We start from the raw sequence: 12,894 nt of genomic DNA on the forward strand, positions 1-12,894 counted from the left end.
AAATGCAACCAGTCCTTGAGTTGTGGATTGGCCTAGGAATGTTTGTGAAGGTGGACATAGCCTTAACAAGGAAAAGAGGTAACTTTGAGTGGAAAACGAGATTATCTCTATAGTCGCCAATTGGTTCATCAAAACCTAGATTTAGGAGCTTGTCAATGGAGAGTAGGATTTGAGTGTCTAAACTTCAGTAAAAATCAGCTTGTCTCTCTCTTTGTGTTCTCTCACTTGTCTCTTGCCTTCCCTATGTTCTCGTGGTTTATGTACAAAGAAATTATTTCTGTTATGCTATTACTGCTTGAGGATCATTCTACCTATAGTTGGGATGTTGAGATTTGCTCTTCTAGGAGCATCTCTCTGTCGGTTGGAAGTTTTGTTGTTTTTGGCTAGAACCTACGACTGGCCTTCTAGGTTTCAGCAAAAAGGTTGATTTTTTTCATGAAAATGCCAAAGGATGATCCCCCTTAGAGCATCTCCAACAGCTCATCTAATTTTTGTCATCCATATATTCATTTGGATGATCATCTAAACTAGTTTTATCATTTATATCTCTTTATACTCCACTAGATCATTCATATATGACATCCTCTATATCTCTTTGGAGGATGGAGAGATCATCTAAATATGAAGGTTCTCTCTCCTACTATAGATGACATATAAAAATAGATGATAGGATAGTCGTTCTATTGGAGCTCAATTAGTAGTCTTCATCCTCTATTTTCAGGATAAAATATGGGATAGATGAGCTGTTGGGATGCTCTTAGGCCATGTTTGTTTCTCTTTGACTTTTCTAGTCTCTGCCACATCGAATGTTTGGACACTAATTAGAAGTATTAAATATAGACTATTAACAAAACCCACTCTATACTCTAAATTGTTTCACGAGACGAATCTACTGAGTCTAATTAGTCCATGATTAGCGAATGTGGTGCTACAGTAAATATTTACTAATCATGGATTAATTAGGCTTAAAAGATTTGTCTAGTAAAACAACCTTTATTTATGCAATTAGTTTTCTTATCAGTCTATTTAATACTCCTAATTAACGTTCAAACATTTGATATGACAAAGGACGAAAAAAAAATCTCTGATCCAAACAGACTTCAGTAACTTTGGGTAATCCTACAAATTACCCCACCGGCCCCATTGCTTGATCAGTTATTGAGGTGCAGAGTACTGATCGACCTAGTTAATGCACGGTCAGTCTGAGAAGTACTCCCTCCGTCTCTAAATGTTTGATGACATTGACTTTTTTATATATGTTTGACTATTTGTCTTATTCAAATTTTTTTATAAAATATGTAAAGTTATATATATATATACATAAAAGTATATTTAACAATAAATGAAATGATATAGAAAGAATTAATAATTATGTAATTTTTTTAATAATAAGAATAATCAAACGTGTATAAAAAGTCAACGGCGTCAAACATTTAGGGACGGAGGGAGCAAGTAGCAATGGACACGCCTCAAGATACTGTGATTGTGTTTTAGGCTAGATTTTTCTAAAATTTGGTGCACACTCTTTCCGAACATATAAGCAATATATTTTTACATAAAAATTTATCATCTCTCATATTTTTAAAGTAGATTTTTAACTTCACAGTAAATTCCACCGTTTATATCATTAAATATATATCACAAACTCAAATAATCTTTCATCAGTCATCTATAACTCTAAGGGCCAACTGACGGGCGGTTGATAGCACTGTGCAAATAGAAGTACAGCATCGGCCTGTATTCAATTTTTCGTTTCACTTTGATTACAGTCCGGGCTCCAACATAATATGGCAGCCTTCACCGCAGCACCGCCGTTCGGCGAGCCCTCCTTCGTACAGAGTGGAGCCCCCGCCGCTGCCACCGGGGTTTATTGCGCCACCGTAGCCTGGCCTGACCAGGATGGAGGTTCGTACTCCAACACCCCCCATCTGCTCGACGAATTGATCAGCCCAATGGGTGTGTTAATGCCAAGTGCTAATTGTTGCGGACACATTGCCATTTCAGTCGACAGAATCCTTCTCGGTGCCGCTGAAAATGGTGGATGGGCGGGCGATCCACTACGACACTGGCGATGAAAATGGCGACATTGGCGTGGATCAGGAAGGACACTCATTCACGTTCAATGGTACGAGCTTGGAGGAGCTTTTTGGCGAGGTTGCAGGAAGTCGTCACAGTTGCTGCTCGTAAAATTAGATTCACGCTTCACAGGAAGTCGTCATTTATCCCTCCCCTCCTTGCTCTGCTGTACCGATGATTTGTTTTGTGTCATTGGGTAACAAAATGGATTATTCTTGGGACAAAAAAATGGGTGAAAATTTGATTGTTCTTAATTTGTGTGTTATTCTGAACGGCGGATCTGATATATGGATGGCTCTGCTCTTGTTCTGCAATGTACTACTACTATATAAACTCTGAATCTTGCATAAGTACATTAGTGTCTAATCTTCATAACGTGCTCTCATCATATAACTTGTATTTTCAGCTGTTACTGACCAATTACTGTCACTGCCAATCTGCCGTATAGTGATATGTAGGTATAGTAATCCCCATATCTAAGTTGATCATAACCAAATTAAGACCATATATAGAAAAAAAAACTGTATATATGTCAGGTAGAGAGAAACGATAGGAAACGATGATGCCAATAACACTTGCAAAATGTAACAATGGTTCAACGCGCAGAGATCGGCATGAGCCGTCCTAGGTAGATACCGACAGAACATCTTTAGCTTCATATCACCTTTGCTACCCTTCTTTGTCTAGTACAGCTAAGATAAATCTATGAGCTTTGCCAAGTAGCAGCGTTGCTGTTGCATGCTGAAGAATAATATCTCAAGAGACTCAGTTTGGAGTCTAAAATAATCTGTCTGTAAGCAATTAGGTTCATATAAAAAAACTTCATGATTTGACATGCTTATCTAAAAAATGTGATTGCCAGAATGCTAAAGTTGGTATTAGCATCTGAAACTGCTAAACTACTTGAAAAATGAAATTACTTGCATAGGAAAAACCACAAAAATATGGGGGAAATAAATAATACAATATACTATTTCATAAGAGCAAAACCTCTTTTCTGCAAGTCGATAAACCAAGCTCTGAATCATCCAATGCTGTGAAAGCCAACAATTTAAGGTCATGCGCGGCAACGCCACGGTACTTTTCTAGTATACATATAAATGCTCTTCATATTTAAATTATTTTTGAAACCAAGTGGCAACAAAATAAATGATAATTTGGTATTCTTTAAATATGATGAACATTAAGATGTATAGCCAAAAGTGAATTGAATTCAATCATCTCTATTAAATATGAATGAAAGTATATAAAACACACAAACACACCAAGCCTTTCGGACGTGTTTCTTTCGAGCACATACTAAAATTTCTTACAAAACTCTTATAAATAAAACTCTCATCCGATGATTGATGTAACTAGATAGAACATCATCCGTTTAATTTAACCAGATAGGACAGCATGCGACGGCAGTATTGGCAAGAATTCTATATAAGAAAGAATTACTACGTAAAGCTTTTTCTTTATTAACCCAATCGAGCGGTCAAAGTACGTACGAGCCGGTAAAATAAGAATCAACTTGCTGCTGCTTGCGTAAAAATGGCATGTAAAAGCGCGCACCAGATCCTCACTTTGCGGGAAAAAAAAATGCTGTACAAATTGACGCCATTCATGCACGTTGCACCGTCATAAAATTTCACCGTCATAAGATTTCACCCTTACGTCAGTATGTTTCACGTAGGTGTCATACACATATCACATCACTAAAATTATTGACTTGGCAAAATCATTAGATGAGGGAGTTTCATGAAATGAGAAAGGAGTTTCATCCCCATAAGACTTATCTGGCTCAGTTACTCAGTTACCTAGTTTACCGTCTTAGTAATTATATCATAAAACTATGCATTGAGACTGGCCTTAGCGACAAGAATGAACATGCCTCATTTTTTTCGCTTTTGTTTATACTTATAGCTAAATTTAATTTTTTGGCTTCAAATTTAGAGTTGATTTTAAGATTCTTTATCATAATTTATTTTTTAATTTTTGCTTTTAGATCTTAAAAACATGTATATAAAATTTTTATTTTTAGATTCTTTTTTGTCTGTGAATGTGTTATTTGGCTTTATGTTTTAAAAAGCCAAAAGAGGACAGTGAATGAGTATAATAAAGTGATGTACATTGGTACGTTGACGTATTATATTTATATTTAGTTGGATGAGAGAAGAAAAAGCGTGATATAAATTTGTAGCCAGGTACAACACAAGCCATATGACTTCAATGAGCTAGGTGAAGAGGTAGGTGAGCCATGCATGTATGTACCAATACATACCGTTAACTATTATATGAGTTGAGTTCTATATTAGCTAACAAGTATAGATAATGGTTGTGTTATTTTGGAGATTTTTAATGAAAGTTGAAAGATTATTTGATTTTTATAACTATTTAATGATGTAAACAATAAAATTAGTAGTTCTAAAAGCAAGCATAAAAGCCGAGGAAAAATCGGAAAAAAATATCTTAGGGCAAACAAGCAGCCAATGTGTTACTGTAATTTTTAGGATCAGCAGCTCGCCGCTCTGTACATGCATGCTGTCTTCCACTTCTATCCATCTTGATCTCTCTAACAGTAAATTAACCACGAAGTGCACTGCACAAACCTACCAGCATTCAATGCTCTTTCTTCTATAACTATAAGCAGCAGATGCTATCTTGTGCCGTCCGATTAAGTAATCTCGGTTGCTAGCTCAGCCTCAGCCATGGCCAAGCTCGTCGCAGCAACCCTCTACCTCGTCCTCGTCGTGCTGCTGCATCTCTATGGCCAGCAATGCAAAGCCGTAGCTGGCGGTGGCACCAGCTCCCATGGCGGCGGCGGCAGAGCGACGTCGACGGCGGTGAGGGCGATGTTCGTGTTCGGGAGCTCGCTGGTGGACAACGGCAACAACAACTTCCTCAACGGCTCCGGCGTGCGCGCCGACTACCCGCCCTACGGCGTCGACTTCCCGCTCGGCGTCACAGGCCGCTTCTCCAACGGCCGCAACGTCATCGACGCGCTCGGCGAGCTCCTCCGCCTCCCCGCCGCCGGCCTCCTCCCGCCCTTCGCCGACCCGTCCACCAGGGGCCGCGCCGCCCTGCACGGCGTCAACTTCGCCTCCGGCGGCTCCGGCATCCTCGACATCACCGGCCAGCACACAGTGAGCACGCACTAAGGCTTCACTCCGTAATTAATTTGCGCTAATTAATGCTTCATTCCTTAATTAGTCACTTAATTGGATTTAAATGATGCTTCCCAGTGATAGCAGTGATGACTTTCATTTTTTTTCCTTTCAAACATAAACACATAAACAACATTACGATATTTGGTTGATGATTGAAATAGTGCATACAGTGTACAAGTATTTTTATTGTTTCCTACGCAATACATGCAAATAATAAACTATTGTGTGTACATGATCTCGTTCAGATAAAACTTATTTTATCTCTCATCGTTAATCTATTCTCGCATCACAAAAATATTGACTTGGTATCCTATTTAAGGAGAAACAAACTCCCGCTGGCAATGGCCTAATTAAGGCGAGATAAGGTGTAAGAAATTATCTCTAGGTTAATCATTTATGTTACTTCTTTTGTTCCCAAAGTATAACAATTTCTGTTCATACATTATTTTTTTTAACCCATCACAAACTTAAGAACTAAACTTCTTACTACTTTTTCCTCTGTCAATCGTAATAGATTATTTTGATTTTCTTTCTTAACGGCCATATTTAGCTCTAAACCTCTTATTTCTAATTAAGGTGTATTCCCTCCATTTTATATTATATGGTGTTTTAGTTCTACTTATATTTACCCATGAATCAATATTGTGTTTTATATATGTCCAGATGCATTACCAACCATACGAATCTAGTTAGAAAAAATATTATTTATAATATGGAACATGGTAATATATTTTAAACCCAAGATAAAAAAAAACAGATCAACTTAAGCGCATTAAGCTTACTGAAAATTAACCAGTTTAATTACTCATCAGTGCTCGTAACTAATACTTATTAGGGCGGGGTCTTGAGCCTCAAGCAGCAGATCACCAACTTCGAGGCAGTGACGCTCCCTGACTTGCGGGCCCAGCTGCAGGGAGCAACCGCGGCCCACCCCACCGCCGGCCACAAGATGAAGGGCCAGGATTTCTTTGACCAGTGCTACCTACCCAAGAGCCTCTTTGTCATTGGGACAGGTGGCAATGACTACTTGCTCAACTACTTCAACCCCAGGGGTGGGCCCACCAGGCCCCACCTGTCAGAGTTCACAAGCTCACTCCTCACCAAGCTCTCAACCCACCTGCAGGTACTACCACATCAATTTATTGCTCACCTTAACACTATATAATATATCTGTGACCATCTTATATATTCTTGTGTACCCATAATATATGGATTAATTTGCTATTAATGCTAGTGACATAATGACATGTTAATTAATTATAACTGCTGGATATGGAGGTACACTTGCTAGTACTGCAAGTGTAGTGAAGAGAAGGAATAGGAGAGAGGAATTAAAATGTCCAACCAGCTATGTGGACCTTAACTCTGCGATCTAATGAATGTGCAAGAGGACACAATATTATTATGATTAAAGTACATGTTAGTTAGATGGATATTAGAATATGATTTATGCAGGTCAGATTTTTTTTACCACTATATCCTGGTATATCATATATTATATTCTTCGAGACTCAGGTCCCATTTAGGCCATGTTTAGATGGCAAAACTTTTTAGAGTAAAGGCCACATCAAACGTTTGACTGGATGTCGAAAGGAGTTTTTGGACACAAATGAGAAAACAAATTTCACAGCTCGGCTGAAAACCGCGAGACAAATTTTTTGAGCCTAATCAAGCCATCATTAGCACATTTTGGTTACTGTAGCACTTATGGCTAATCATGGACTAATTAGGCTCAAAAGATTCGTCTCAAGATTTCTCCCATAACAGTGCAATTAGTTTTTTAATTTATCTATGTTTAATGCTCCATTTAAATGTCTAAAAATTCGATGTGATGTTTTTGAAAAAACTTTCTGGGAACTAAACAAGGCCTATAGTTCCTAACAATTTTTGGGATAGGGGTCACATCAGCGTATACGGTCACATATTTAAAGTATTAAACGTAGTCTAATTACGAAACAAAGTTTAGATTCCGCTTGTAAACCGCGAGACGAATCTTTTGAGTCTAATTAATTTGTCATTATCATATGTTGGTTACTGTAGTACTTATGGCTAATCATACAATAATTAGGCTCAATAGATTCGTTTCATAATTTCCCCCATAACTATATAATTAGTTCGAATTTTGTTAATATTTAATACTCTATTTATGTGTCTAAAGATTCGATGTGATGTTTTGGCAAATGATTTTACAAACTAAACAGGGCTCAATATAACAATCCAACATACGCATTACAGGTCTTTCATTCATGAGTATTTTATATTATGCGTCTTTTTTTTTTTGCAGAGATTGTATGATCTTGGAGCAAGGAAGTTTGTGGTATTATCCATCCAGCCCTTGGGGTGCACCCCAGTGGTAAGGTCCTTCGTCAACGTCACCGGCGAGGCTTGCATTGAGCCGGTGAACCGTGCGGTGCTCCTCTTCAACTCCGGGCTCAGGTCACTCGTTAGTCGTCATGGCAATGGCAGCATGAGGTCACGCATGCCTGGTGCAAACTTTGTCTATGTCAACTCCTACAAGATCATCGGTGATATGATACATCATCCTACAAAATTCGGTAATACTTGGACTAATCTTATAATACCCACTTTCTTTTTTTTTCATACTTACTGATCCATACGCAGAAAAAAAAGACGTGTTTTGTTTTATTAGTATAAGACGTAATTTGGACAACAATTATTTTACAATATAGTATCATTTATGTGAAACAAAATTATAATTAGAAAGCAATAAATTTGATCTAATAACACCAATTTATGTCACAAAACTTATATCCAATAGAATAATTTCTTCATTAAAACATTATTCTAATGAAACAAAATATTCCTTAATATTTTTATGGTCCAATGGTTTTTTATAGAACCCTACCTTATACATCTAAAATAAATTTAACTTATCTGAAATAGTATTATTTAAAATAGGAAAGAATTAAACCAACCACATGTAGTAATAACCAATAAGAAATAAATAGTTGAAAGCCCAAGAAACTATATAAGATGAAAATTTTAAGTAAATACATGCTTAACATATATGGGCAGAATTTTGGACCATAATATGTTAGGTTGTAAGCGCTAGTGGTGATACATATATAGTTTTTAGTAGCCTTGATTACTCCTAATGTTACGGAATATAAGCCATTATAGCAAAGAGGTAAATGACTTGCACCATGTAACAGATGTTGTATAAAACATGAACAATTTTGAAGAATTAGAAAAAAAATATAAAGTTAGATGTAACAACTGAATTTTTTGAACTAAATTGTATCTTTAAGGCAGGAGTCAACACCCCCATCTTTTAGCTTTTGCTTATGCTTATAAGCCGAAATTTAAATTATCAACCTTAATTTATAATTGATTTTAAGGTTTTTCAGTTGTAGTTTATTTTTCGGCTTTAGATCGCTACGAACACATATATAAATGTTGTATTAATTTGTAAATTATTTTTCGTTTGCAAATATATCGTCGGCGGGTCTTTTCTTTTAAAACCCCGTAGGTATGCTTAGGTGGTGTTTAGTTTGCAAAAACAAAAATTTTTACAGTCACATTGGACGTTTGACTGGATGTCGGGAGGGGTTTTCAGACCCAAATGAAAAAACAAATTTCACGGCTCGCCAAGAAACCACGAGATGTATCTTTTGAGCCTAATTAATCCGTCATTAGCACATATTGGTTACGGTAGCATTTATGACTAATCATGCACTAATTAGACTCAAAAGATTCATCTCACGATTTTTTCTATAACTGTGCAATTAGTTTTTTATTTTATCAATATTTAATATCTTATTTATGTATCCAAAGATTTAATATAATGTTTTGAGGAAAAATTTTAAAAACTAAACAAGGCCTTAATGTGAGCGATGGTTTAAATTGTTCAGGCATCAGGGAAACTAGCCGAGCTTGCTGCGAGGTGTCGAGGGGTTCATCCTCCCGAGGAGGCGTGCTCTGTCAGAAGGGCGGGCCCATCTGCAGCGACAGGACCAGGTACGCCTTCTTCGATGGGCTCCACCCGACAGACGTGGTGAATGCCAGGCTGGCACGCAGGGCGTACGGCTCCAGCTCGCCCGGAGAAGCCTACCCTATCAACGTTAAGCAGCTGTCAATGCTGTAATTAAGCAAGCAATTAACTGATCGTCGATCATCCTTAATCTGTAATTATGAGCCGTTCGTGCTTAATTAGCTGTGAAATGGATGATGATTAATTCATCAGCTGGATCAAGTGTCATCATATGGTAGAAACCTGGCATTGCTAAGATCCATGTAAGTATAGGTTTCTATAGGTATGTTTGGGGGAGCTTTAGATTCTGAGAAGTTGCTGCTTGGCAGCCAGCTTCTGAGAATCTGGAAAGCTCTTAAACCCAACTTCTGGATTCTTAGTTCATTTTTTAAAATCTGTAACTATAGATTCTCAGAAACTGTGAACCGTTTAGGGCAGTTTCTGTAGAAACATGCCCTATATATCTAGCTACTCTGGTTGATGGTAAAATTAGCTGTAGACAGACTGCACTGTATGTATATTGTCGTCATAAACTTTTAGTGTTATATATATAATCTCGATGGTTGGGCGGCAAGAGCTTTTGAGCAAGGTTGATTAGACAACATTAATTGCGCTGGCTATATCTGATGTTCATCCTGGATTAATTATGAACTGAGTGCAGATATGGCATTAGATTTTGTGCTCCTGTTTATCGGGGACATTTTCAGTTTTTGGCTAAAGTTTTCAAGATGTTTGGTTATATATTTTGGTTAAATTAAGGTGACTCTGCATTGTACCATGTTTGGCTTATGAGATGGGGGCACAGGGGTGGATGATATTTAATTAATTATGTACTCAATCTGTGCTTCGATGAACTTCAGATAGCTAGAGTCTGAAGCCTGAACTTCAAATAGGCCCAAGAAAGTACTCAGCGGAAGTTGAGTTTGCTCACTCACAGATTTATCATAGATTTTCGTTTAATCCCTGAATTGTGTTGTCGTTTTTAATTATTACAAGCTCACTTCTATTGCATAGGCTTAAGCTGCTACAGATCACTAGAGCTCGAGACAACTGATCAAGGAACTTGTGGTTAAGTGTCCGTAATACTTCACCTGTTTGTAGCATTGTTCAGTTTTGGATAGAACCGTGAAGTTAAAATGTTTATTAGGTAGGAATAGCTTTACACGAAAAGTTTACATGTGTTTGAGCTAGCTTATATAATCAGTTCACTTAGATTATAGCACTTCAAATCCTCAATAGTAACTATTTTACACAAAATAAAGATGAAAATCCGTTTCAAAAAAATAAAGATAAAAAAATAAGTGTGGTGTTATGCGAACATTGATCCACTCATCACGTAGAATGGGTTGGGTGGATTTAGGGCTAGGATGCTATAGGAGGTATCGAGACTCAACCCGTGGTGCTATGCAAAATAGGTGTATGTATGTGTTGACACATGTTTTTTTAACATTTTTAATAAATAATTTTATTACTAAATCTCAAAGAAAAATATTTTCACCATGTGAACCTTTTAACCACACCATTAACATTGTCGTGGCAATATAACGTTGTCATGCAGAGAGTTTGGCATGACAAGAAAGCGTTGTCACGCTAATGTCAGTGACATGACAAGGCCACCACCCCAACCAGCTTGTGTCACAACGTTGTATTGCCACGCCACCAACACTACCGTGACTAATACATGACTAATACAGTTAAAATATCAAGTCTTGGCACATATAAGGCACATAGGTAATGCCGTGATCTTGCATAGTGAAGGGGGAGAGAATGTAATACTTTAGTCTATTCGTAATGTATTTCAAGAGATTCTTAGATAGTATGTTTCGATTTATGTACATATTCTGGTCCCGATTTAGACCTGTTAGTCTAAGTATTTATTTGGTGAGAATAGTCCTATGTGAAAGTTTTAGATAGGTTTAGGTTGATTTATGGATGAAATGTAGTGGTACTGTACATGTGAATCGCCCAATTTAGAATAGAGGACTCCAGGAAGAGGAATTTAGGGGAGACCCCTAAAAAGATATGCTACTTCTGGTCATTTTTATATCCTTTGAAAAGGATTGAGCAAATATAGGATAAAAAAATCTAATAATTTTAACAAGTTCGGAATAAATTGCTCTAGGAAGGATAATTTAGTGCAGATACAACGGGAAAATAGGTTTCTTCGGGCTGTTTCATGGCTCTTTTGGAAAGGGTCGAAGAAATATAGACAGATAAAAATAAGTGGAAAACACAAGAAAAGATATAGAAATTATCATTCGGATGAACTACATGGAAACACATGTGTTCAAAAACACGGAGACAAAAAAAAACTTCTCCTAATGTTCAACCTAATATTATATTTTCTCCAAAACTTATGTGGATCGAGGCATTCCATCTTTTATAGTAGAATTCAAGAGTGCCCAATACTCTGTTTCAAAGGGCCATTTAGGAAATTAATACATCTCTATATGATTCCAATCCTACACATTTACTCCATATTTAGTAGTTCCAAAACAGAATCATAGTGCGTGGTCCGGTTGCAAGATGACGGAAAATCCGACAGATCCGATAGGATGTGGAAATGAATGATAGTATAGTTTGGGTGGTCCCGCATTTAGATGTGTGGCAATGCATCATTCTACGTTCATCAACCTGCCATCTTCTTCGTGTTCGTGGGCCGATTATCAGGGGCCAGTCTTTCAGTTAAGAAGGTGAAAGAGGTTTAAGGCCCCGTTCAGACGGGGATGACACGAAAAACGGAGTAATAGATTAATACATGATTAATTAATTATTCATTATTACAAAAATATATAATAAATTAATTTAATTTTTAAAGCAACTTTCCTATAGAAATTTTTCGGTAAAAAATACACCGTTTAACGGCTCGGAAACGTGCACGTGAAAAAACGAGGCAAGGATAGTTGCAACGCCGAACGCGGCCTAATTTTGTGCAAAGAAGCATGCAGGGCCTATATAACTCCTCATGAAACACAACATCAGCAGAAATGGCAGTTCTTTGGTAGTATAAGTATGTGAATGTATCCTTAATCTGTGAGAGGCAATCCAATACAGCTACTTTCAGTTTCTTTGTTTTCGGAGGTGCAACAGAAAAATGTATGAATATATCATACTTGGATGGCATAATGTGGAAGACACTGGATAGCAGAGGAGCAACTCGTGTATCGGAATTTATTAAGAGGAGTGAGGCCTTGAACCTAGATGAGAGGAGGAACTTTTCAGGAAGATATCATCCAGTACCACTATTTCATTTTCAAAGATCCTTCAGTTTCTGTCTTTTCAGAGATGCAACAGAATATCTATGAAGATTTCATCATTGGCTGCGTATAACATAATAAACACCGGGTATGATAGAAGGGGCACTCAAATCAGAATTTATTAAAAAGAGTGAGGCTCGAACCCTGACCAGTTAGCCCATCATCTTACGGTGATAGCTGAATGACCCTCGGACCTTTCTCCATAACGTTGAAAACATCTAGCACAGATAAATAACCAAGGTTTGTGGCATATCGTCTCATTGATCTCTAGTTAAGTAAACAAAAAAATCTTTAAAAAGGTGTCATTTTATTATGTGTCTTTTCAAATTATGAGTTCTTAAAAGTTATCATCTCAAAACCCAACTGTTGGCTTGCTCAACCATGCTCTAATCTAAAAAAGCAAATGACTATATGATAG

The 12,894-nt window shown here is 37.3% G+C and overlaps 1 protein-coding gene across 1 annotated transcript; it reads left to right on the top strand.

Annotated features, from left to right (window-relative positions):
• Positions 1 to 4,761: 4,761 nt before the first annotated feature.
• Positions 4,762 to 9,516, top strand: LOC102721169 (GDSL esterase/lipase At1g71250-like). Its single transcript, XM_006656103.3, has 4 exons — positions 4,762 to 5,204; positions 6,064 to 6,351; positions 7,513 to 7,783; positions 9,101 to 9,516. Exons 1-4 carry the CDS (start codon positions 4,770 to 4,772, stop codon positions 9,331 to 9,333), a joined length of 1,227 nt encoding a protein of 408 aa, XP_006656166.1. The 5' UTR covers positions 4,762 to 4,769; the 3' UTR covers positions 9,334 to 9,516.
• Positions 9,517 to 12,894: the final 3,378 nt, after the last annotated feature.

This window comes from Oryza brachyantha, chromosome 6 (assembly GCF_000231095.2).
Source record: "Oryza brachyantha chromosome 6, ObraRS2, whole genome shotgun sequence".
NCBI lineage: Eukaryota > Viridiplantae > Streptophyta > Magnoliopsida > Poales > Poaceae > Oryza > Oryza brachyantha.